This window comes from Euprymna scolopes, chromosome 43, assembly GCF_053919585.1.
Source record: "Euprymna scolopes isolate OS-2025 chromosome 43, ASM5391958v1, whole genome shotgun sequence".
In the NCBI taxonomy this organism is placed as follows: domain Eukaryota; kingdom Metazoa; phylum Mollusca; class Cephalopoda; order Sepiida; family Sepiolidae; genus Euprymna; species Euprymna scolopes.
Genome location: NC_136524.1, coordinates 8,957,992 through 8,985,879, shown reverse-complemented (window position 1 = coordinate 8,985,879; position 27,888 = coordinate 8,957,992). Strand labels below are relative to the sequence as shown.

Here is a 27,888-nt window from a genome sequence, read left to right as displayed (position 1 = left end):
TTCAGTGCAATATATTTATTTCATTAATTATAATAATAACAAATATATTTACAATGTCCAAAAGTGTACAAATTTAAGTGTTATGAAGCTGTGATCCCGAAAAAAAAAAATATATATATATAAATGAATAAATAAAATCTAAAATAAAAAATAAATCTGAAATTGAAGTCAACTTTTGATTTGTCTCTTTTTTTTTTTTTTTTAAATAATTCTAGATAAGGTACAAGTGCTAATGTTGAAATTTTTGCTTCCATTTTTGTGCTTCTAGGAAGAAATGAAATTGAAATGTGAAGAATTCACTCTTGTTCTGGGAGAAATATTTCTTCAGCTGCTGCTAAAACCCCTCCTGGATCATTTAACTCCACCTGATTGAAGACAAAAATAATGAAAAAAAAAAAAATTTTTTTTATAAGCAGTGTCATTATAAAAAAACAAACAAACAAGAAATGAAGAACTATTTTATCAAAATGGAATAATAATTAATCTGTGAAAAGACTATGTGCCTGCTCACTCAACAACGATTGATGACCCCAACGTTATACGTCTTCTTCTCTTATGTCTTCTCTTCTAGCTGTGTCATCATCTCGTCATGTCATTGTAGTGTTATCATAGAACTACTTTCATACACGTAACAAGTAAATCATGGCGTATGAATATTGATGTCAACTGCCTAATACATACGTATTCGACAACATGGCATAGACCTCCACACACGTACATTCAATCTCTCTTCTTATGTAAATATGTCAATAAAGTTCTATATTAAATAAAACCACAACTTGGTTGTCAATTACTTATAACAACAAACATAAACAAACGACATGGTGGCAGCGAAATGGATACTGAACATTTATAACAATTTAAAAAAAAAAAAAAAAAAAACTCACTCAGTTGGATTGACTAGTCGCAACCGACAACAGAAAACGAAACAAAAAAAAAAAAAAAAGAAATTCGGTAACAGACCAGAAAGGAAAAACATTTCTTTCACAAGAGACAAAACTTTGGCAACAGACATGAGAAGAAAAATACGTTTACAAAAGACAAAACAAGGCATGTAAACCAATTTTCATTATTTTACCCACCTGTGCATTTTATATAATTTTGCTTTAACTTATAAACAGTCGCATCATGAAATCGAACCTGATTGCAAAAATCACGAATCATAGATTTCCCAACCGTGACCATATCCACGAAGAACTAAAGCACAGACAGGATATACAAAACACCTATCACGACAAAACAGCCCATGACTTACCAGCACTTGTCCCTGGACAACACGTACATATGTGGGATAACCAAACTGGAAAATGGAAACCAGCAACAATTCTCAGCAAATGTACAGAACCTAGACCGTACATCCTCAAATTGCCAGATGGATCGTCAAAAAGACGTAACAGAGTCCATATCAGAGCAGATGGAAAAGCAACCCATAAACATGTTCACTTCAGTGACCAAACCCAATCTCAATCTGGACTCCCTAACACAAGCATCTCAAACCAAATAAACACTAAGAAACACACACCAAACATAACAAGACATGGTCGTGAAATCCATAGGCCAAACAGATTTAAACAATAAACATCTGAACAATGTGTACTACTTTTCTTCCTTCTGGTAAGGGGGATGTAGTGTTACCATAGAACTACTTTCATACGCGTAACAAGGAAATCATGGCGTATGAATATTGATGTCAACCGCCTAATACATACGTATTCGACAACATGGCGTAGACCTCCACACACGTACATTCAATCTCTCTTCTTATATAAATATGTCAATAAAGTTCTATATTAAGTAAAACCACAACTTGGTTGTCAATTACTTATAACAAACATAAACTAACCACAGTCATCATTGGCAGCTGCCAAGGGAGGGCACTCATGTATAGAAAGTAAAACAAAACACAAAAACACAAACTCTAATATATTCTGTGAGAGAGAGAGAGAGAGAGAGAGAGAGAGAGAGAGAGAGAGAGAGAGAGAGAGAGAGAGAGAGATCAGCAACTCTCTACATGCTAAGGTCCACATTTATGTCCTGTCAAAACCGTGTTCATAAGTTGAGGTCAGTTCATCTTGATCTCCTAAAGATCTGGTCCAAGCCCTGACCTTGGCCTGTCTTCTACTATGTCAAGCTCACAATTCTTCTCAACTTTAACTGTCGTGAACCATTGTAAACCCAAGACTGTTCACAGACTGTTCCCAAGAGTCGCAAACTGTTGCAGAATTCTTGCCACCAAAACTGACCACAAACTAAGTCCAAACACACTGACCTCCATTATTCAATCTTTTATCTGAAATCACTGCTACACCTTGATTAACAATACTGTTCAGCTTCCTTAATGTACCTTAAGTGAACAACTTCCTCTCCATTATTCTGTTGATAAACTTTTTCCTCTTTTTTTTTCATATTACTTTTTCCCTTTTCTTTCTTAATTCCTAACTCTTGGGGAGAGGGGGGGGACGTCGAGAGTATCGCAAAGCATCAAAATGTAACATGATTACCTCGGAAAAATCAAGGGAGATAATTCTTAGAAAAAGTCAGTAATGATCTATTTAAATCCTCAATGAAACGGATAGGATTAACCATGCTGTTTTTAAATGTCTAGCGGTGATGTTTCTTTTCTGTATTTGAAACATATCTAGGAGCTGTTTTACAATTTGTCATTATGCAGAGGGAGACAACTCTCGTTTACTAAAAGATTCGTTCATTTTTTTCCTCTCATAATTTAGGACGCTCAATGCGACGATATGTTTTATTAAATCAAAACATTAAAAAAAGCTGCAGCTGCAACGATTTTTTTTTTTTAATGTAACAAAGTTGATACCATCAATAATGCAAAATGTGTTTTTTTTGTGACGATTAAGAGAATCGTTTCTGTTTTCATCTCATAATTTACGATGCTAAACGAACGAACAATATTTGCATTAGATGAAAATATTTACAAAAGGAGCTGCGGCAACATTTTTTTTTAATTAAAAAGTAAATGTTATGATAAGGTTTTTAAAAAATTGGTCTTTTACCTTAAAAAATACAAAGCATGAAACTCTTTAATAAAACAAGGATGAAACTTTTAAAGCTGTGGAAACTTTTTTTTTTTTTACTGTAACAAAGCTTATAATATTAATAACACTAACATGTAGTTTTTACCATTACAAAAAATGAGAACAACGCCGACTCAGGCAAGGTATGGTTGGAAATTGCACAATTTTTGCCACAAAAAAAAAAATTCCATGCACAGGCACCTTTAGAGTTGGTATCCATAATCTGTCAAGACTAAGGAAAGCTACCTATATATATGCAATGAAAACAGGATGATAAGTTTCTGTCTAGTAATCTTTATTATTCAATTAAGAATTCGACTACTTGTCTACTCGACAAGTGGAAATGCACAGCTGTTATAATCTTAGATTCTCAAGGGAGATAATCCATATTCACAACATTCTCCCCACCAAATTTCTCACTCATAGGGGAGAAAGTCCCTTAAATGTTCAGGCTCCCTACGAGCTCGCAGTGATCGCCTCGGCAGTCCATGATCCAAGGTTGGAGTACTCAAACAGTTAGGCTCTTCAGTGCAATCCTGTCTGTGCGCTTTAAAATACCTTGCTCCGAAATATTTCTTTTCCAGAGGAGCAAACTGTTCCACGTCAGAGTCAGTCCCTGGATGAACACGTTTTTCCAGTGCTAGTCCTTCATTTGTCAGGGAGTCAGGTGTTGACCTATCTGAAGTGTCTGATGGAGCCCCATCAGAGACAGTGTCATTAGATGTCATGTCAGGAGGTTTCGTGATGGTACACAATTGGGATTGTATGGTGAATAATGCGACAGGAAGGAGATTTTCCCAATTATCAAACGAACATCCATTATTTGATGCAGCCAATTGAATTCTTCCAAATAATGCCATTATGCCTTTCGTATTGGCCGTTACCATTAGGATTGTAGGGAGTTGTCTGGCTTATGACTACTCCTCATTCCTGTAGAAATTGTCAAAGCTGCTTTGACATGAAAAAAACCCCTTGGTCCAAATGTATATAGGCAGGAACTCCAAAGACAGCAAATAATGAACAGAGGCATTGTATAATTGCAGTAGGAAAGACAAAAGGAAACTGTGAATATTCATCGACAACAATTAATATATATCGGTTGCTTGTTTTGCTTGGTAGTGGTCTTTTAAAATCAAGACTTAGTTTTTTGAATGGTTGTGTTGCTTTTATCAAAACGTCAATTCTGGGTTTATAAACTCGAAGCTTTATTTCAGCATATGTTCGGCAGAAATTTGTAATTCTTTTTACCTCCTTCACCGAGAAAAGCGATTTTCTATGCCTCACAGCATGAATCATTCGAATAATGCCCGAGTGACAGAGATTGTTATATAGCGTTCTAAGTTTGTCTTCGCTTGATGCCGTACAGCATACTCTTGACAGTGTATCAGCTGTGAAGTTCTCTCTGCCAGGTCAGTAGCTGATGTTGAAAGAGAAACATGATAGTTCAATTCTCTATATCGCTATTTTCTCATTTTTTATTTTGCTGGAGTTAAACATAAAAACAACTGATTTTTAGTCAGTTATAAGTTTAAAGTCGCATTCAATTAAGTAGTGCCACCATTTTCTTAATGCCTCAACTATGGTGTAGGCTTCCTTTTCAATTGCAGGGTGTCATCATTCAGCCCATGAGAGGGTCCTTCAAAAAAAAGTTTCAGGACGATTAGCTTGTCTCAAAGAAGCAGCAATATCACAGTCTGGCATATCCGTTTCAACAACCAGAGGAATATTCTGGTCTATTGTTGTAATTGCTGATTTCGCAATATCTTTTTTCAGTCCCGCAAATGCCTGTACAGCTTGACGAGACAGAGGAAACGACTCTACTTGTTTTATCTCAGAGTCAGTAAATTGTTTTATTATTATTAGAAAAACGTCTGCTTTTCACTGCTTTTATGTGTTTGCAGTTTTCACTGCTTTTATGTGTTTGCAGTTTTCACTGCTTTTATGTGTTTGCAGTTTTCACTGCTTTTATGTGTTTGCAGTTTTATCTGCTTTTATGTGTTTGCAGTTTTATCTGCTTTTATGTGTTTGCAGTTTTATCTGCTTTTATGTGTTTGCAGTTTTATCTGCTTTTATGTGTTTGCAGTTTTATCTGCTTTTATGTGTTTGCAGTTTTATCTGCTTTTATGTGTTTGCAGTTTTATCTGCTTTTATGTGTTTGCAGTTTTCACTGCTTTTATGTGTTTGCAGTTTTCAGTTAGGTTTTCGAAAAGTGATGGGTACTGTTGACATTCCACAAATTTTTAATGTGGGCATTGAACCACCAAACGGAATTTCAATCTGCGAGTGTTGTTGCAAAAAATCGTGTCCCAGTATTATTTCGCAACAAAGGTTTTTCATTATGGATAATTTAGTGGTTTCATAGAAGACGTCATTAAATAGTAAGTCCACTAAACAATAACCACTTACTTGTGCAGACAATGGCACGTTTGCCATTTTTACTTTTCTGGGGGCAGGGATGAAATACAATTCATTGGTTTTTACCAAGCTTTCTTTAATAAAATTTTCTGAGCAGCCAGTATCGAGCAAGGCATTCGCAGATCTCCCATTAATTTTTACTTTTACAATAGCTTTTGAAAGGCAGTCTGGAGTAGCGGCTAAAGTTGCAGATGTACTTTGACGAGTGACTTTATATCGGATTTTAGAAGCTTTGCGTACTTTTGAAAAATGACCAAGTTTTCAACATTTATGATAACGAGTGTTTCTGGCTGGGCATGGGACTCGTAGGTGCTTAGATAAACCTAAAAAATAGCAGGTGTCTTTTTTTAAAGCGGCAATGACTGACTGTTCTTGAAACTTTGTTTTCATGAGGGGAGCAGCAGGGACAGGTGCGTTTAGTGCGATGCTCACTGTGTCTGGCTGTAAGAACTAGACTGCTGTATAACACATTCGACGGTATAGACTTGCTCGTAAGTTGTTCTAAGTGTAAGAGTCTGGTTTTCAAGAAGACGTAAGCTGTTTATGAAGGCATCCAAAATGTGTTGCTCTTGGGCTTTTAATGCCATCATTAGGCAGAAGTTGCAATCTTTCTCCAGTGTCTGAAGACTCTTAAGAAAATGGCCCAGTGTTTCGCCTGATTCTTGTCAGCGAGTCGCAAGTAGGTGTCTAGAAAATATCTCATTTTTGTGTTTTATGTATGTAGCGTCTGGTGCATTGATTGCTTCTTCGTAGGTAATGCAATCCGACATAATTTCGTTGACTATGTGAGACAGGTAGTTGGTTAGGAGTGCATGCTTATTAATGGGAAGTTCCAGTCTTTCTGCATATAGAACCTTAATAAAATTTGTAAAGGTTTTCTGCCAATGTTTCCAGAACTTGTCAGCTGAATCGCTTTCTGAATCTGTTGTAAATTGCTCCAGTCACATAAAATGTTGCATTCTTTAATTGAATAAATTGTAATGAAAACAGGACAATAGGTTTCCGTCTAGTAATCTTTCTTATTCAATTAAAAATTCGACTACTTGTTGACTTGACAAGCGGAAATGCACAGCTTTTATAGTCTTGGATTATCAAGGGAGATAATCCATATTCACAACAATATAATTATTACTATAATTATTTTAAATACCTACAGACCCTAGTGCTTAATCCTTTTGGGAATCATCAGTGCACAAAGTCACGATTACTGTTGGTTGAAAATTCAAACCCGGCCACAAAGCCATCTCTAACTTCATTAGCAAGGAACAAACCGCTTGGCCTATGTTAACCACGACGTGAATATAGTTGAAATTAACATTTATATAAATCGTAAATGTAATTCAAGAAGTGATCATGTGATTTTAACATCACGATCTGTGCATGTGGGCTTTAATGACCAACTTATATATATTAATGAAACAAAAAATGTAGTAGGCAAAATAACCCCAAAAAAATAGAACTAAAAACAGACAGAACAAAAACTCGCTTCTCGCAGACACGTGGGTCGTAACAAGCACAATCTACTCGCCAGAATCACCTACACACAATCTGCAGAACGCTCCCTCTCTTTTCCAGCGGCCAGGAACGACATATTTGCATAATCGCGCGAGAGCAGACGTGATTCAACGATAATTACATTGGGTAAACGCTAATAAAAGCCCATGGACGCCATCTTGGAACTCTCTTTCACTCAGCCCAAAACAGACGTATCCGAGGTAAGCTCTCTATTTCTCATTTTGGTTACTGCTAATTCTGCTACAATTAGTTACTGTATTTACTTCAAGAGTGCTCAATACATGCAATACATGATTAGAGCTTACAAGCAAAATAACCGTTTATCATAGACAGAATAAATTTTAATTTAGGATAGCTACTATAAAATTAACAAAAAGCCCCCAAAAAGCGCATATAAATTATTATTAAATAACTTACCTCCGGAATAGGATATTTAGTTGGGAATGGTGCACTGTCTCTATTGAAATCTATCATTTGACCACATTTTGGAATATCATCGACCCAAACACCCTCATATAATTGGCCAGAATCAAGAAAAAAGAATTTTCCATGACCATTTTTCATGTTGTTTTGCCACAAGCCTTCGTATCTGTTTTCATTTGCTGCAAAAATTTAATTAAAAAACTAAAATTATATCTCGAAATTTTCCACACAAGGATTTATAATCTGCGTACTATTAAAAATACTGTTTTTGATTAGCTGCCATAAAACGTTAGAATTGCCCAGAAATGAATGATCATTTTACATTAAATTTATATGCAAATCCCATCTGTTATTCTAAATTGTGTGTGTGTGTGTGTGTGTGTGTGTGTGTGTGTGTGTGTGTGTGTGTGTGTGTGTGTGTGTGTGTGTGTGTGTGTGTGTGTGTGTGTGTGTCATAATTCCCTAAAAAAAAAAAAAAATAGAATTTCATTTTTATCTATTTTTTGTGGTGATGGTGGGTCTCATTTAGCTGAGGGTATTACTCTACAATGATATCAAAGTTATTGTGTTTTGGAAGTTCATCTGTTCTTACATAAATAGAATCATGCAATAAGTCGATAAAAAAAAATGAATAAGCAGAGTACACATTACTAAGGTAGAAGTTTTTATAACATTAATACCAATACTATAATATTTTTTTATTGGATACTGTGATGTTTGGTATATGAAGCAATCGATACTTAATACCATGATGGGATAGCAGGATGGATGATGATTAAGGAGGGAGAGAAAATGAAAACCTGTTATCGTGTTTGGTAAATTATTCAGAGAAAAGTTCGGATGTTCACAAGGGCCGTAATTCCCATGACACCAGAGGTTATCTCCCTTATTTTTTTTTTTTTATTGTTTAAGATATTACAGATACATGTTTTATAAATTAAAAAAATAATAACATAACATAATAACATAAAAAAACATTAAATAAATATTTTTATACTAAGTGGCTGCTTTTTTTAATCATCCTCAAAAAAGAAGACATAATTTGTATTCCGCATTAGCTCACAGCAAAATTATTTTTGCTTACAAACATAATTTCTAATGCTATCCTGACACAAAAGGAAGGCACCAGCATATTAATATTGTTAGTATTAATAATACAAAAACAAAAGTAAAAAAACGTATCCTTACCAAGTCTTAGCATGCCTTGACCACTTCGCATGTTGTCATACCATTCACCTTCATATATTGTACCATCGGTATAGTACATTCGTCCCCAACCACTCCGTTTTCCACCATACCATTCACCTTCATAGTATTCATTTGGGCCATAGAAATGAGAACCATAACCCTTAAAATAAAACAAAATTTATTTCAAATTTAACTTTTAAAACTTCAAATATTCAGCATATATCAAAATAAATAATCCAAGCGATGCATCCTCATATAAAATTTCATAATACAGGATGTAAATTTGGAATCTTGCTTCATTGTTGTCTCATAGTTTAATACAAAACCTGAAATATTTGGATTTTCACGGTTGTGTCAATGTTATGCCCCCCCCCCCCAAATCTTTTAAAATACTACAAAGAATATGAAATTTTTACATATTATTTATTAATTGATATCTTATTGTAAAAATATCACAAAAATTGGTGGCGTCTAAACTTTTACAAAAGGGCTTCCATCAACTTTTTATCTCCTTTACATTAAACTAAATATAACTCACATTTGGACCCCTTATTCCTCTAGCTAATGTGTTACAAAATCAACAATGATCAGTTAAAACTGAATCTTGTACATATACAAATATATAAACATGTACACATGCTTACCCAATGTTCAGTAAATGGCAAATCTAAATATAAGAACAGACGATTATATGCAAGAGAAAAAATCAGTAGAAAAATAAGACAAGGTGGCCCACTTAAAGGTAGCTCAATATCTCAGCAACCAACGTATTTGTAGCATGTAGACAAGTAAAGAACATGTTTTTTCAATCATTATAATCGGTTTAACAAACTAACCTTTTTCTGGTTAGGTTTTTACTTATCCTTCTTTCTTAAAAAAAAGCTAAGTGGTCGACTAGAGATGTTGGGAAAAGCGCCATTCCATTCACAAGATTACTCCACTTGTCTTTGATATTGAATGCTTCTTAAATATTTGATATGACTCAACCAAGAATTTAACCCCAGTCGCCTGGTGCCATTGACAAAGACTCTTATTATTCTAACCTTATCACGTCCTCCCATGTTTTCCTTATTCTTCTCTTGCTATATCAACATCTACTAATCCAAGAACACTCAACCATTCTTTACTGGCCATGTTATTGAAGTCTGGCCCACTTAATAGTAGTCCAAATCTGAACCAGTATGAGCAAACGTGGTGTGACATAGACAGCATTGCATAGATATTCCAAACCATGTAAAACTTTCAGCATTTCTTATCGCATATGCTATGTGCAAAATGCTGCAGTAAAAAAAAAATGTGAAACAATGAAACATTTGTTTTCACTGCTTCATTCGTAATTACACTTTCCCAGTTGATCAGTATCCAGGCTACTTTTAAGTGGGCCACTCTGTATAAATAAATATTTTAAGCTTCTCATTTTTTGAAATGAGGATTAATAATTTGTTACAACTACACTATAAAAGCAGAATTCTTTAAAAAAAAATGATTTAATAAAAAAAAAAGACAATGGTATCTACTCACTTTTTTGTGTCAATTTCAATTAAAATTAATGATATCTATTTAATTGGAATGTAAGAAGTACTTAAATATTACCGCATTATTTTAAAAAAAAATACAAATTTTTTATCTGTATCGTAAAAAATCCTTGCCATATTGTTTTGAGAACATGCGACATGATAACAAAGGAAGTAACTCAATTATGCTAAAAACAAGGAAAATTAGCTCATATTTATGATTGTTAATGCACAATTCATTAAAAAAAATTGGTAACAGTTACATATATTTACCTCCCCTTGGAATTGTCTGGTTGGTTGGTTGGTTGGTTTTGTTTTACGGCATATCAACCCTTTTCGGGTTATTTAATGCCGAATCCAAAGATTTTGAAGAAAAATTTTTTAATAGAATATATTTGTTTTTTTCCAGTCGGTTTCTATTTAACCCAAAGTTGGGACCCTAACAGGTACTACCACTCTGGGTCAGAGTGGACCTGGAAGCAATGGTAATTAAAGGGTGGCTCCACACTCCCCAAAGCCCGCAAGCTGGGGCCTCACCACTGGATATAGTTTAAGGTCATATCCAGGATCTTGGAATTGTCTGGTGTTTTTTAAGTTAAACATTTTATATCTGTTAATTTTCGTCAAAAAATGTTTTTAAGAATTTTTTCTATTTTATCGCTTTTTGTAATTTTTGGATATATCCATCACTGTAATATGACAATTAAGTAGAGAGCATTAATAGCGAGTGATGCAGCCTTATATTGGAGCTTGTATACTACATTGAATGCCAACGGTACAAAAAGAAAACAAACAAACAAAAAGCGATTGCCCAGGCATCCAGAACGAAAAAGTTGAAAAAGTAGCTTTAAGTATCATATTTGCGGTAATGAAATTTCATAGGTATTTACATGGCAGAACTTATACACTACAAACCAATATTAAACATTTCGAATTTTGCTATCATAGTGTAGTTGTACCAATAATTTGTATTATTTGGATTATTCTGGCTACTGTTCTTATCTTCAATATTATTTTCACAGTGCATTGGTTGATGTAACCTTCGATCTTCTTCAGAGAGTAGCTTACAGCTGAATTTTATCAAATAGCTTATTCGTTATGCCCTGGATCCTTGCAGACAATTCTAGTATGAATTTTAAGAGCATTAAACTAAAAGTACAAACCATAAAATATTTGGTCAAATTCAATTGGTATTGTGTACCTCTTTTGGAGGTTGAAGGTTCAATCCTTATTATTCCAAAAATACAATTGCAAATTACAAAGGAATTTTACCCGGTCATAGCTAGTGGAATGAGAGCATGCTACCCCCACCAATTATATTGGAAATTCCATGTAAATTTCCAAGATTCCCAATAGAAAGTTTCCTGAGTTCAACAAGATAACTTGAAGAAGGTCGGAGATTACATTGACTGAAATGTTATGGAAATAACATTCAAGATGAGAACAGTAGTCCGAAAAATCAATACAAGTCATATTTTACTTTTCAAAAAACAAAGATAACATTCTTATGTTGTTTTCTTTAAAGTTTTATCCATTTCTTTGCTTGGAAATTTACATAATCTAAGAATCCAATTTTTTTTTTAAATAAACAAAATCTTAAAAATAAACAACATATTAAAAGAAACTTACATGTTTCAAGTTGTTTTTCCAACCTCCAGCATATTGTTTCTGCAAGCCACCAAATCCATCTGGGACACTCAAGGTACCGAAACCATTTCTTTTACCAAATTTCCAATCACCATCGTACATGTTACCAGAAACCTTCCATTTGTAGGTACCTTTGCCTTGTTAAATTAAAATATAAAAACAATTTACAAAGATATAAATATAAAAAGAAAGGGTAGAAAAGTCGATTTTAGTTTATACTAGACTACCCGTGACCCGTTGGGTCAGTACGTTATATTAGTTATGGAATTCATGTCTGAGCGTGACACTTGTGACGTAAAGAAAATAGTTTTTTTTGGCATAACAGAAACATTTCTATGAAAGTATACTAAAATGAAAAAAGAATATAGATAGATTTCTATGAGTCGTTCTGTTTATTATAATTGATTATTTTTGAAACAAAAAAATTACAGTTACTGAATTATAAGTGTTTGGCCATACTTATAGGTAAATGTGCACTGAACAGATACCATAATACTTATTATAGTTAAATTCAAATTTTGATATATCTGCTTTTTTTTTTTTTTTTACATCGTTAATTTTTGTATTATGTCTAAGTTATTTTAAACCCCACTCTTCCCATGTTAAATAATAATTTCAAAATAATAACGTTAATATTTCAGTGCACAGGTCAAAATCTGTAAATGAAGTGATTTGTGTTTATTTGTTTACGTATTTATGGGTTAATGTTTATGTGCGCATGAGCAACTGGATGTTGTAATTCGGAAAGTGGGTTACATACATCGTTACAAGGTCATTTGAGTTTTATAATTATATAGATATAACATAGCTTATTAGTTATTATCTTATATATAAACTAAAATCCACTTTTACCTATATGTAAGTAATTGATAGATTTTTTTGCTACAAGCTGCATAAAAACATGTTTCATTGATAATTTATGGCAAATGTTGGTTCATATTGTTAAAAAAATATTTTTTATAAACTATATATATAAAAATATTTTTTTAACAACATGGTGGAGGAGTTCTTACCCTCACAGTCAAATGTCATAATACTGTTACTCAAATTACTTGGTACTAACTTTATAGCAGATATATTTTTTATAATTGCTGTTGAAAAAGAAGGAGAGGAAAGATACTCTAGCATTGGATCTGTTTCTCACACATTATGACCCAAAGCTGAAATTAATAGCGAGTGATGCAAGCTTATATTAGAGCTTGTATACTGCATTTAATACTTGACAGTAACAAAAAAAAAAAAAAATGATTGCCCATGCATCCAGAACGCTACTGCTGACTGAGAGACAGTACTCACAAATTGAAAAAGAAGCTCTAAGTCTCATATTTGTGGTAATGAAATTTCATAGATACTTACATGGCAGAACTTTTATGTTACAAACCAATCATAAGCCATTACTTACAATTTTTGGATAAAAAAAAATGTGTACTGACATATACTGCTAATAGACTACTGACATGGGGTACAATTCTACTAAATTATAACTTTAAATTGGAGTATGTGTTATTGAAACAAATTAGCAATGCTGATGGCCTATCAAGACTGATACCAAAGAAAAAAGAAACTTTTTGAGGATTCCATAATTGCTGCACTTTTGCGAAAAAAAAAACAATGATAGACAACAAAATTAGAGAGCTTCCAGTATCCTTACCTGGAATCAAAGAGAAGCAGAAAAGGACGACTTTATCTGCGACATCAAGTGCAAGATCGCTATGAAGGACATCAACATTCTAGAAATTTTCTCACTTTGCGGCTATATAGCAAAAGAGTGGTAATTCCGAAAAGAATTCTACAGAATTTTCACATGGGACACCCTGGGAAAAACCGAATAAAAATGATCAACTCTTGCAGAGATTGCACCCTAGTTGCAAAAGCACTACCAATCACATTTAAATCGTGGTCAAAACTGACCAGACATGTTCAAGAATCTACATCGACTTTGCAGGTCCTCTCGATGACCACTATTACTTAATCATAGTCGATAGTTACACCAATTATTGGAGGTATTAAGATGCAAAAGACTCACATCAGGGACAACCATAATTTTTTTTCATGAACTGTTTGCACGTTTTGGTGTAGAAGATTGCACCGTGAGCAATAATGGAACTCAATTTACATATGCAGAGTTCAAAAGTTTTTTTGATACGTTTCAGATCAAACACATCACCACTCCCCAATATCACGCTAGATCGAATGGGCAGGTGGAATGATTTGTGGATACACTCAAAAGAGCAATGAAGAAAGCTCACAATACACCGATGGATGAAGCTCTTCAACAGATCATACACATGTAATCCTAATGCACTAACAGTGGTTTCACCGGAGGAAACTATGTTTACACAGAAGGTGAGATCCGTTTTTGACAAACTCTTACCAAATCAGACAAACCAACAAGTGACCATTAAATGTTTTATTCCAGCAGATATCGTTTTTTTCAAGAGTTATAACAGTAACACTTCATTCTGAGATGTGTGTTTAATCAGTAAAAGAGTCAGGGCATGTTATATATCATGCAAGGACTAAGACGTACTCATTAATGTTACCAGAACAAATTAAGATGTTACTTGGACAACATCAGTGACATACCACTGTTGGAGGAACATTTCCATTCCATTTTCGAGATATTCGATTTCGACCTTCCTCAATCAACATCATAACAATGAAGGTTCGTTCAGAAAAGGAAAGTCACTAATCCACTAATAGTCGATTCTAAATGAAAGAAATATTAACAGCTTTTATGAAGAAAATGCTTGGGAGGGGATGTTGGGATGGCACCCCTACAGATTCTGACAATAGATTATTCCTTACGTCATTTCCAGTAAGCAGTTCTGCTTCTGAGTTAGTCTGAACCTAAGACTCAGAGGGAGAGATTCGTAACATTACTTGTCCTTCAGTTGAGTGGGAACTCCGTTTAACTAACATACTTGTCTGTATTCCTGCTGATTTATTATTCATTTTGTTGTTTATGAGTCTTCTTGTTATGCCTTTCAATATTTACACAACAACAAATAAAATTCTGTATTATTTTCTAGGAGCATCACAATCCAAAACAAGGGTGGTAGCACATTTTTCTCCTTTCTCCCTAATTATTTTCTCCTCCTAATCTCCCAATTGTAACCGAAAAATTCTTTACATTTGTCACAAGTTTTACCCACAAGCCATCCATAACTCTTTTTTAACTAGATACATTTCATGTTAGTTTTTTCGGTTTCAGTTCTGAAAACAATAATCACTCCCTCATAGAAGTCTGACAACTTCCACTTGTTGTCCACTTGCATCTCTCAGATTAAGAGATTATGAGATTACGATCATTTCTGAATTAAAAAGATTTAAGTTGTTATAATTAACTAAATCCTCCCCCACTAAAAAAATTGTAAAAACTCCATAATTGCTTGTGCTGTACATAAAAACCTTGACTGACATAAAATAGAATCTATTATTTATCTAAAGAAAAAAACATAGCTTGACAAATGCAGATGACACATAAATTCATTATGATCAAACTGCTGGCCACTATCTTATGTAGGGTTTGTGCATATTTGAAGTCACATTCATCCTTTATAAATAAATCCTATATTATTTTCTAGGAGCATCACAATTAAAAACATGTATATATTATGGGTGGTAGCACATATTTTCTCTCTAATTATTTTCTCCTCCCACTCTCCCAATCATAACCAGAAACTTCTTTACATTTATCACAAGTTTTACCCACAAGCCGTCCATAACTGTTTCTTAGATACATTTTATGTTATATTTTCATCTTCAGTTCTGAAAACAATAATCGCTCCCTCATACAAGTCCAACCACTTCTATTTTTTGTCCACTTGTGTTTCTCAGAATAAGAGATTATGAGTTTACCATCATTTCTGGATGGTTAAACACAAAACAAGATGGCAGCACTCATCCCACAAAACAAATTGGCCTATTCAATTACCAAAGGGCATTCACACAGAAGTCTGACAACTTCCACTCGTTGTCCACTTGCATCTCTCAGAATAAGAGATTATGAGTTTACGATCATTTCTGAATGATGTCACTCATCCTATGAAACAAATCAGCCTATTCATTAAAAATATTCCCCAAATGTCAGTTTCTTTGGAGTATTTTAAAAGGTTTTTAGGTGGCATGATACAAGCACAATTTCTCATCTGAAGAGAGTCAGATATTTCAGATTTACTTTTAGACATTAATTAAGCAAGATTTCCTGAATTTCAATTTCTTATTAAGACCCCTTAAGCTTTAATTTTTAGATATTTTGTACAATCAACATCATATAATTGATTTTGATTAAAAATGAATTAAGGTTTATAAACTTGATTTTAATCGACATAAAAGTAGTCTCAGACTGTTCAGTTCAGGGAATTCATTTTACCTGTCCAGTGACAGGTATTTTTCTAGCTTATAATGCATTATAATTATAAATGTGTTTTCAATTATTTTTAAAGGCAACATTATAATAATAATTAAGCATACTAGTTATAGAGAATTATTAATTATTATATATTAGTGGGACTTGTGTTGACCTAGTATTGCATGAAAACATTGATGAAACCAAGAAACTGCTGTTCCCATTCCTGAATCCAAAATTATTATTTTTACTTTCTAAAAGTATCAATTTTCATTATAAATGAAAGAAAGTAAAACATTATACATCAAATCTGTTGCCAAGATTGCTGGAAATATGGTTGGATTATTCTACCATTCCAGTAGATATCTCACTGCCAATGAAATCTTCTACCTGTATAAGAGCCAAGTATGCCTTAAAATTGAAGTATTGCTGCCACATCTGGGCAGGAGCTGTTCGGCATGTCCTATCCAGCCTTGATAGAGTTGAAAATCAGCTTTGAAACCAGCTGATGATGTCCTTTTCTATTCCCTGCAATTTCTTTCCCACAGAAGAGACATTGTGAGCCTGTCTCTGCTCTATCATTATTTTCATGGCAAGGGCTCGACTGAACTCTAATCTATGGGGCTCTCTTGCCAAACTTTCACAAAAACACTCGACTAGTTACAACCACTATATACGATTTCCTCCACTCTCTATCTGTGCCTAAATCTAAATGCAGATTCCATGAACAAAGCTCCCTTTCCAGAACTGCCTGCCTGTGGAAAACTGTTCCGCTGGCATGCTTCCCAGTTGAATACAACATGCTAGCCTTCAAATCCAATGTAAACAAGTTCTTGTTGAGCCATCCCTGTAAACAATCAAATTCTACCCAATTTACACCATTAACGATTACTACACTATCACCTTGCATTCATTAACCCTTATCCTCGAGTGGCATTCAGACCTTGATAAGTGGTGACTCCGAAGTAAAAAAAAAAGTTTCTTTGTATTATGGTGGAATATTTTTTGTTTTTGTTTTTGTTTCTCTCATCTTAAGTCTCATTTTCATATATGATTCGGGTGATGTAACCTTCGACATTCCTCAAGTGTATCTGCTGAACTCATTAATCTTTCTATTAAACTCAGAAATCTGAACAGAATTTTGAATGGAACTCACGGATGAAGTATGCTCTTGTTCTGTCAACCGTCCTAAGTAATTCACAATTGTTTTTTTTTTTTTTTAAATCCCCTGGGGATTGAAGCTTTAACTTTTAGAAGAGTGTCACTTACAACTGAAGTTTGAACAATTCTAGTATGTGCGCGAACTTTTCTAGTCTCACACAAAACACGCGTTCACATCTGAAGCCACTTTTCTTGTCATACACATACGCGCACATAAACATAGGCGCACACGTACACACACGTACATATATTCACATTCACGTACATATGCTCACATTCATGTGTATACACACACACGCTAACGTACACACATGTACGCACACATGGGCAACGTCACTTCCCTTTAAAGGAAATCCACACATGTGCAAAAGACCACTGGAAACAACTACAAAAGCAAGACACCTGAGCTGTTTCCTTCTTTTCGATTCGGCTCCTTAACTGAGTGGTCGACGAACCAACTGCTCCCTTTTGGGGTGCACGCGCGTCACGTCCCCTGCTACTATGTGTTGGGCAGAAGCCAACTGACAGTATGTACATCTTATATGCTTTCTATCTCCATAGCCTGGATTGATTTTCTCTCTCTCTCTCTCTACAACAATAGACTTTCCTTCTCACCAGTTAACAGCGAGAGACGCGTGCCAAACTGGATTGACTTTTTCACTCTCTCTCTCTACAACAATAGACTTTCCCTCTCACCAGTTAACAGCGAGAGACGCGTGCCAAACTGGATTGACTTTCTCTCTCTCTCTCTCTCTACAACAATAGACTTTCCTTCTCACCAGTTAACAGCGAGAGACGCGTGCCAAACTGGATTGACTTTTTCACTCTCTCTCTCTACAACAATAGACTTTCCCTCTCACCAGTTAACAGCGAGAGACGCGTGCCAAACTGGACTGACTTTCTCTCTCTCTCTCTCTACAACAATAGACTTTCCCTCTCACCAGTTAACAGCGAGAGACGCGTGCCAAACTGGATTGACTTTCTCTCTCTCTCTCTCTACAACAATAGACTTTCCCTCTCACCAGTTAACAGCAAGAGACGCACGCCAAACTAAACATGTGCTGTACCCTTTTCTTTCATTTGTTTCTTTATGAAATAAATTCTAGCTCGTTTATTTCAATTTAACACGTTCGTTTCTTCCTCATTTTTCCTATTTTGTACGACTGGGGGATATATTTTATATATCCCCCAGTCCACCACAAATTGGTGACCCGAACGTGAGATAAAAACACATTTCCTTCTATGCCACAAGTCCTGCAACATATGAAACTTGGGAGCCTTAAACCTATTCTTGTTTTTAGATGTACAATCTTATCACTATTTATTACTACAGATTACTTATGGTCTCTCTCTCTCTCTCTCTCTCTCTCTCTCTCTCTCTCTCTCTCTCTCTGTCTCTCTCTCTCTAATATCTGTTATTGTCATTGTTTTATTTGCAATATTAGCAGTTTTGAAATGCTACATTTTCTAATTAATTTCTATTTTAATTAATTTTCTAATTAATTTCTATTTTAATTAATTTTCTAATTAATTTCACTTCCTAATTAATTTTCTAATTAATTTCACTTCCTAATTAATTTTCTAATTAATTTCACTTCCTAATTAATTTTCTAATTAATTTCACTTCCTAATTAATTTTCTAATTAATTTCACTTCCTAATTAATTTTCTAATTAATTTCACTTCCTAATTAATTTTCTAATTAATTTCACTTCCTAATTAATTTTCTAATTAATTTCACTTCCTAATTAATTTTCTAATTAATTTCGCTTCCTAAGCTACATTTTGTTTTGCATATACTTCATCATCCCCACTTTTTGTTTTGATGGGACATATATTTTTATTTAAAAAAATATTTTACATGCATAAAAGTTTATATATATATATATATATATATATATATATATATATATATATATATATATATATATATATGGCTTGTCTGTTTGACGCTGGCCTTACTAAATTCACACCCACCATGATATTAAGATATATTTGGGGTTTTCTTGTGTTTTAGGATTTTGATGGATGTAAAATTTTAAATTTTATGATTTTATTATTACAATTATTATTATTTTTATAATTTCTTATTTTTTGTTTTTTGTTTTGTTTTGTTATCTATCTATATATCTATAAAAGTGAGAATGTGTGTGTGTGTGTGTGTGTGTGTGTGAACACTTCTTAACCTATACACTCAATGAATTTATTATCTACAGACTTGAAATTTAGTATATCGGATATTCAGACAAATGAAAAATCGGTTTTCACCCAAAGAAAAGGGCTGCTATAGGGTCAAAATTGAAAAATTGGTATGTGGGGATTATCGGATTTTTATCTGTCAACTGTTATATGAATGCGTATGCGTTAATCATTCACATATTTCTTATGTTAAGAATTAGTGTGTTTGAAAATAATTTTTAAAGATCGTATCAAGCTGGCCTAATGGTTATTGTACTTGACTCACTATCTTTAGATTTTGGTTTTGATCTCAGATTGAGTATTTTTTTTTCTTTACTTACAAGAAGTGAACTGTTTAGAAAAAAGCATAATACTTGCATGCACATGTCTTGGTTTCTGTATGAATGAAAATATAATATTTATGAGTATTTTACCACTGGGCAACACTAGGCGTCCTGCATGTGTGTGTGTGTGTGTGTGTGTGTGTGTATATATATATATATATATATATGTTAAGATTTTGTTCCTTAGAAGCGCTGGTTGAATTTGAATTAAATAAGATATGTATTATATACGTTTGAAGCCAAAACAACGCATTGTTACAAAATAAACAGACATTTATTTTGTTTGAAATTTATGTTAAAGTAGAAATTTATGTTACCGTAGAAACACCAAACGGACTTATATTTGCTAATCCTCTGCTGCAAGAACAACATGGCAAAAAAAAAAAAATATATACTGAAGATAAAAGTTTTCTTCAAAATATATTTATGAACTTTAACATAAATTTTAAACAAAATAAATGCTTGTTTATTTTGTAACAGTGCGTTGTTTTGGCTTCAAACATATATAGTACGTATCTTATTTATATATATATATATATATATATATATATATATATATATATATATATATATATATATCTTTATTTGATGTATGTATACGAGTAATACTCCACCCCTTGCCATATTTTTTATTTTCATCTTTTTTTTCAATTTTTCAGCAGACTATTATTGATTATAAACCAGATTATAAAAAATGCAGAGAAAATTAATATTTAAATATTTGTAAGGGGTGCTCAGTTGCCAATGCAACGTTATAGTAAATTGAGCACCCATTTTAGAACCACTTGACGTTTTTAAGCCAAATTTCACAAATTTAGCCTTTTTTTTAAACAGTTTGGGCTTTCTTTTCTTTTTTTTAAAATTTCAATTGAAAGTTGCCCTTTTCTCATTTTATTTCATATAAATATTTATGGTTATCTTCAAGTTTTGTCACCCAAGATTTACAAAGTTTTTGCTCGGACAAATTTTTTCTTTCTTTTTTTTCTCAATTTTTTGTTTTTAATAAGCATTTTTCAAGTTTTGTGTGCGCTAGAATACCAACTGATGACTTACCTTTAAAAATTTGATTTTTTTTTAGAGATATTTGAGTCTGTTTTGAACAAATATCACATTTAAAATTGTCACTGATAAGGAGTTTTTATAATAGTAAGGCCATTTATTATCCAATATATTCAGCACATGGCGCCCAGTGAAAACAATACAAAATACAGATTCGAATGCTTATAAAAATCAACTTTTTTAAAGGTGAGTCTTTAGTTAGTATTCTGATGCACATTAACTATTAATTATTGCTCTTAGATTAATAAATGAAAAATCCTATTATGTAAAAAGGGTATGTTCTCATCACATGGTTTCAATATAGGGAATTATTGCATTAGAAACTGTGCATACGAATAAGTAGATAAAAAAATCTTCCTGTTAATTTAAAACATTGTTAATGTTTGGTGACAAAACTTAAGATAACCATAAATATATAAAATAACTGGAAAGAAGCAAATTTCAAGTGAAATTTTAAAAAGGTTAAATTCGCAAAATTTAGCTTAAAAACGTAGAGTGGTTCTAAAATTGGTGATAGGTTTGCTAGAATGTTGCATTAGAAACGGAGCACCCACTACAAATAGTTAATAACTTTTTAAAATAAATTTTTTTGATAAGCTGGTCCATTCGATAACAGACTTTCTAACCGATGTATCAATGTTTTGGGATGCCAACTTATTGTGTTTTATTTTATTTTCCCACTGCCTCTGATTGACATCCATGTGACATCCTTATTTTCTCTTTCAGCTTCTCTTTCTTACCCTGTAATATTTTCTTTTTCTTTTCTTCCAACAAGCAACCTCCTCTTTTCTTTTTGAATTCATTTTAACTTTAACTTTTCTCCAGTCCTTAATCTTTAACTTTAATTCCTAACTACATATGATCTCTTTTCCTCTCTTTCCCTTTCTTTTTCTCCCCTCTTATTCCTACCCCTCCTCTCTCTATCCAGCACTTCAAATTCTGGTTTTTAATACTCATTTGTAATTTTTAAGGATCTTTTATTTTTACTTGATTTATCTGAAGAAATCGGCAGGATAATATTATTGTACTGTCGATTGAAACAATCTGTAATAATTTAAGCACCCCCCCCCAAAAAAAAACCCTGAGGTTGAAATATATATATATATAATTATTTTTTTTACTATAATAATTATTAAATTCCTACAGACACTAGTGTTTCATCCTTTCGGGAATCTTCAGTGCAGGGTGTCACGATTAATACCAATCGAACGATTCGAACCCCGCATCACGAGACATCTCTGGCTCGATTTAGCGAAGACCTAATCCATTTGGCTACCATTAACCGCGTGAAATAATGTCGAATTTAAACATTTTAATTTTTTAAATGTTCATTTACGTCAGTCAGAGAGTGATCTAATCGTTATACGATGATCTATGCATATGCATATATGTATATATATATATATGCGCAGATAGTTATATAATGATTAGATCACTCTGGTAGCCGAATGGTTCGGGTCCTTGCTAATGAAGCCAAACATGACTTCTGTTGCAGGGGTTTGAATCTCTCGACTGGCGTTAATCGTGATATCCTGCACTGATGATTCCCAAAAGGATGAAACACTAGTGTCTGTAGGTATTTAATAATTATTATAGTAAATAAATTAAATATCTACTGACACTAGTGTTTCATCCTTTTGAGAATCTTCAGTGCAGGGTGTCGATAGATTCGAACCGAACAACACAAGCCATCCCTGGCTTGATTAGCAAAGACTGTATCCATTCAGCTACCACTGGATAGGAATAAAGGGAGAGAGAGAGAGAGAGAGAGAGAGAGAGAGAGAGAGGGTGGAAAAGAAAGGGAGGATGTAAAATGCATAAGACTTTGAAGGCAGGGGTGGCGGGAGAGAAAGGGAGAGACAAGGACTAAAGGGGGAAAAATGTGAAATACAAGATGGCGCTCACAGGCAGTCTGTTGGACTGTCGAGGTAAGTTGCAGATGTCATATGGATTTTGACACGTTAAGGATTTATGCGGATTAGGGGAGGGACGTTTTTCGCAGTAACTAAGATGCGTCCTCTCAAGGTAAGCTTGGTTACCTCCAACAAGTGCATTCACCTATTTAGAAAGCATTGGTTATAAAAAGTCCCTAAGAAATGAAGTAAATTAAATAAATTGAATTAAGGAATGTCAGGAATGGATGGGATCGATATAAAGTCATAAAAGTATACATGTAGGGGGATACAAATAATAATAATAATAATAATAATAATAATAATAATAATAATAATAAAGTAAAAATGGGATATATAGGTGAGTATAATTAACTAGGCGAGTTTAGTGCCAAATGTATTACACATACACACATATACATAGATACATATGCATATATATATATATATATATATATAAATATATATACACATACATACACATATGCATACATATGAAAGCACATATACATACATAAATACATATATATAAACATGTACACATACATGCATATACAAGTATATACACATATGTATAAACACCTACATAGGGACACACATATGTACATATACATCACCCATGCATATATACATCCATACAACTATACCCACATATATACATATACATACGCGTTGACACACCGGTTCTCATCAGATCACCGAAGTTAAGCAACGCTAAACCTAGTTAGTATCAGATGGGTGACCATTTGGGAATTCTAGGCGCTGTATATGCTCTCCGCTTATCTCAGCATTTGTTTCCTGTCGTCCTGTACATACACATCACTTGCCACTGGTATTTAACAATGTCGACTCAGGAGACTGAAGGAGCCCTGATACATATACATACTTGAACATACAGAGATACATACACGTACATATATGTGTACATAGATTTGGGGACTAAATAAGTAGCCAGAAGTTAGCAAAGGATAAGTAAGCGAGTAAAGTGCATTAATAATTTTATTCTGAGCACACCTATACAAATGCATACATATATACATACAGATAAGTCAGAGAGAGTTGCAACCTTGGTTGATGTGAGTGTCCCTAATGGTGGAGGGCTGAACAGAGCTGAAAAGGAGAAACTGACCAAATATCAAGGTCTCATGTATGATATGAAAAAAAACTGGAATCTTAGGGAGATATCAATCATACCAGTTATTATAGGTGACACAGGGCTTATGAAGAAGAACCTGAAGTCCTACCTAACTAATATTCTTGGTGAACCAAGTGCAAAAGACAATTGCACTTAAGGGAACAGCGAGGATACTAAAAAGAGCTCTCGGTTGGTTTCAATAAAAAGCAGGGCAATGTTGACAGCTGGTTTGGCTACAATCTTCAAATAAAGAAAATGAAAAAAAAAAAAATACATGAGCATATCATTACATATGCATACTTATATATGTAAATAATTATAATAGTAATTAGTAAGTAAGCGGGGGGGATAGTTGAATACCTGTACAAATAAATGTGTAAATGATAAAAGATAAGTGAATGAATGAATAGGGAGAGTAAGATAGATACTGGGATATGTGTGTGTGTGTGTGTGTGTGTGTGTGTGTGTGTGTATGTGTGTGTGTGTGTGTGTGTGTGTGTGTGTGTGTGTGTGTGTGTGTGTGCGCGTGTGTGCATATGTATATATATTAAATTTAGATAAATAAATAAAATGACATAAAATAAAATAAGATAAAATATGGCATAAGGGTATGGGGGGGGGAGAATATATTAGAAAATATATAGAGATGTATAGGTATACAGAGATATATGGGATTTTATGAAGAAGAGGGGTGCGCCCAATAAATAAGTGGTTGCATAATTAATTCACAAATATTCAGGAGGATATTAGTCTATATTTCTAACAAGTAGGGAGGGAGTGTGGGTTCTAGATGATTATGAGGCCACAATACTAGTAGATAGCAGGACAACTGATGGTCTGCTTGTGTTGCATGTCTGGTATTCTGCATAACCACTTGTTCAGCATCCATTACCTAAACTGAAACTCTTTAAAAAAAAAATGACAGCACAATAAAAAAATTACGCTAAAACCAGGCCCAAACTCAAACAAAACCAACCTGCCTTCTCCCTTGAGGCTTGCATTTACGAACATCCATGGGCTTAGAACTAATTTAAATGATATCGAAACATTTCTCCTAACAAACACCCAGGATATTTTAGCACTAAGTGAAACTAAACTACACTCCTCTCTAACTACTTTAACATGCCTGGATATCTCCCCCTCTGCCGTAAGGACTCTGACAGACATATGCACGGGCTCGGAGTATATATTCGGAACACCCTCCCCTTGACTAGAGAAACTAAACTAGAATCGGATGATCAAGCCTTTATGTGCTTTAGACTTAACATGCAACATAACATTAGCTACTTTTATTTTCACTACCACCAATAGCATTGGTCAATGACTCTTTATCTGAAAGTACATCCTTTAAACTCCTCGGCCTAACGCTCTCAGGAAACATGAGTTGGAACAATTACATCGAGAGTATCGCCAGGACTGCTGCGAAGAAGGTAGGTTCTCTCTACCGTGCTAGAAAGATACTAATGCCCGAAAGTATCCTATACCTCTATAAGGCCACCATTCGCCCATAGAGATCCCTAGATGTAAGAGAGCCTTCTATTCCAGTAGTTTCTTCCCCAGGACAGCTAAACTTTGGAATTCCCTGTCGAGTCCCTGCTTGCCAAACTGTACTGACATGCAGAAGTTCAAGGGCAACATGAACTGACATCTTGCTGCTCAACTCCCTACACAGTACCCTTGATGCCCATGTCCCTGATAGTAGCCCCCTACAACAAAGTGGCAATATGCCTTGTTTGGAGTGAAAATGTAATTAAAAAAAATATGGTTAATAGTTGGGTGGAATGATGGCCCTAGGTATAATTATAGGTTTTGGGGAGGGGTCTAGGGTAGTTTTATGGAGGTTAAATGCTTTACTTACTGCTCTAGGTTGAGGTGTTTGATTTTAAATACATTATTATAAAATATGTTATAAACTATTCCATGCCCGTACTTATATGAGGACATCTATATATTAAGATATATACCCACGTATATAAGTCATTGTATATGTTATACACCTATGTACGTATATGTGCTCACATGTGTCGGTGCAAACCCATATAGTTACATGTACAGTGTTTTCCAACAAATTGGGGAAATTGTGTTTGTTAGGTTGGCAAATTTAACTAAAAAGACCAATGGACATGGATTACTAAGTAATTGTATGGTAGAAAGTTAAGTGGGGTTTAAATTGGTAGTATTGGAGATATAGGTTATTTTTTTGGATTTAGGGAGGGATAAAAGGGTAAGGTAGGATTGGGTATAGAAAAAATGGGATAAGAGGGTTTAAGTGTGTAGATGTTACAGCAATTAGTTGTATGTGATAGATGGTTGTATTGGGTGTATGATTTGGCAGATTTAAATAAACAGAAAAACGTTGTCTCAGGGATGTTTCAGAAAGGTGCATAATTGCTAAGGAGGTGGGATTTGTAATGCTGACAATTTATGGTAGTTTCATGTTTCCTATTAAGTAATATATCTCTATCTTTAAAATTGGAAATAAAAAGTTTTTCGTTTAGGCAAAGGAGGCATGGAGAGTTTAAAAATTTACATATGCTAGATTTTTTGAGGATTTCCCAAGTAATGGTTGGTGTACGGTTATTTTGAATTAGATGTAGATACTTACTGCGACAGTATAACAGTCCACTTGTAAGCGCCATCTCCCTTGCTGCTTGTATTTCACTTTTTTCCCCCTTTAGTCCTTGTCTCTCCCTTTCTCTCTCCCGCCACCCCCGCCTTCAAAGTCTTATGCATTTTACATCCTTCCTTTCTTTTCCACCCCCTCTCTCTCTCTCTACCTATCTCCCTCCCTCCCTCTATTCCTATCCATCTCTGATTGAATTTTTTAAACTCCAACTAACCCCTTTTCAATGTTTATTTAATTATTAAATCTAAAAACCTAAAGTTTGTCAAATTAAAATAGAATCCCCCCTTTTTTCTTTCTGCTTTTTTAAAATATCGCTTTCCCAATCTTAATAACCATTTCTGTTAAAGTCTGACAAAGTTGCTGGATCGTTGATACGATTTGGTAACCGAAACATGTGTAACTAAGCAGATAAAAACGGTAATAAAATATATATATATTTGCTCTGCAATAGTATTGAGTAATTTCTTCAGGTTTTTACTAATTACCAGAGTTGTTGTTGTTATATATATATATATATATATATATATATATATATATATATATGGCAGTGCAGAATCTTAACTTATTGATTTAAAGAAGGTAACTCTATTTTACTAAAAAATGTATGAAAAAAAGATTTTTTCAACTACTTCATTTAATGTAACCAAGTTTTATAACAATAACAACAACAGCAGCAACAACAAAAATGTAAAATGTGACGATATTGTAATTTTTCTTGAACAAAACATTCAAGTAATTGTAAGAAACAACATTTTTCACCTACTTCATTTAATGCAACAAAGTTTCAAGTTTTTGTTTAAGAAAAAATACAACATCGTCGCATTATATATATATATATATATATATATATATATATATATATATATATATATATATATATATATATTACTGTTATAAAACTGTGTTGCATTAAATGAAGTAGTTGTCTTACAATTCTTAGTAAAATAGAGTTGTCTCCCTTAGAACAATGAGTTGCTATTTTGAATTGATTAAATATTTTTAACAAAATATGTCACAAATAAAACAAGTAAAAAGAATAAATTGCTTCTGGCCAATTTCCAGACGGTATTTTCTTTGAAATAAGTTATGCCGCTAAGAGTAATGATTATCAATTCCTCGAATTAAAACATGAAAATAAGATCAAGATAAACATATTTAGTTACCATGCTTTTTGTTGTCATGCCATTCCCCAGTATATTGGTCACCATTAACCGAATAAACAGTATGTCGAACTCCATTCTTTTGTGCGAGTTGATCCCATTCTATCCACAAGGGCTGACGTAAAGAAGGAACTTTTCCAAATGGCATAATTTTGGGAAAGAATTGCCCCGCGAAACTTACAACATAATCCTTTATCTTTTCTATTTAACGTGACTAGGTTGTCATAGAAACCATATTAA

At 33.6% G+C, this 27,888-nt stretch overlaps 1 protein-coding gene across 1 annotated transcript; it reads right to left on the bottom strand.

Annotated features, from left to right (window-relative positions):
• On the bottom strand, positions 1-27,888 carry LOC145268169 (MORN repeat-containing protein 3-like). The gene is made up of 5 exons (XM_080123380.1): positions 27,652-27,888; positions 11,726-11,880; positions 8,583-8,742; positions 7,389-7,573; positions 1-365 (listed from the first exon to the last, which is right to left on the bottom strand). The coding sequence occupies exons 1-5, from the start codon at positions 27,794-27,796 to the stop codon at positions 297-299; spliced, it is 714 nt and encodes a 237-aa protein (XP_079979506.1). The 5' UTR covers positions 27,797-27,888; the 3' UTR covers positions 1-296.

Excerpts from the sequence above, each read along its gene's own strand:
- LOC145268169 (XM_080123380.1), bottom strand. The coding sequence starts at position 27,796 with ATGCCATTTGGAAAAGTTCCTTCTTTACGTCAGCCCTTGTGGATAGAA. Across the intron at positions 8,743-11,725 it reads GGAAAAACAACTTGAAACAT|GGTTATGGTTCTCATTTCTA; the intron begins GTAAGTTTCTTT and ends TTTTATTTTAAG. Across the intron at positions 7,574-8,582 it reads TCAAGGCATGCTAAGACTTG|CAAATGAAAACAGATACGAA; the intron begins GTAAGGATACGT and ends AAATTTTTGCAG.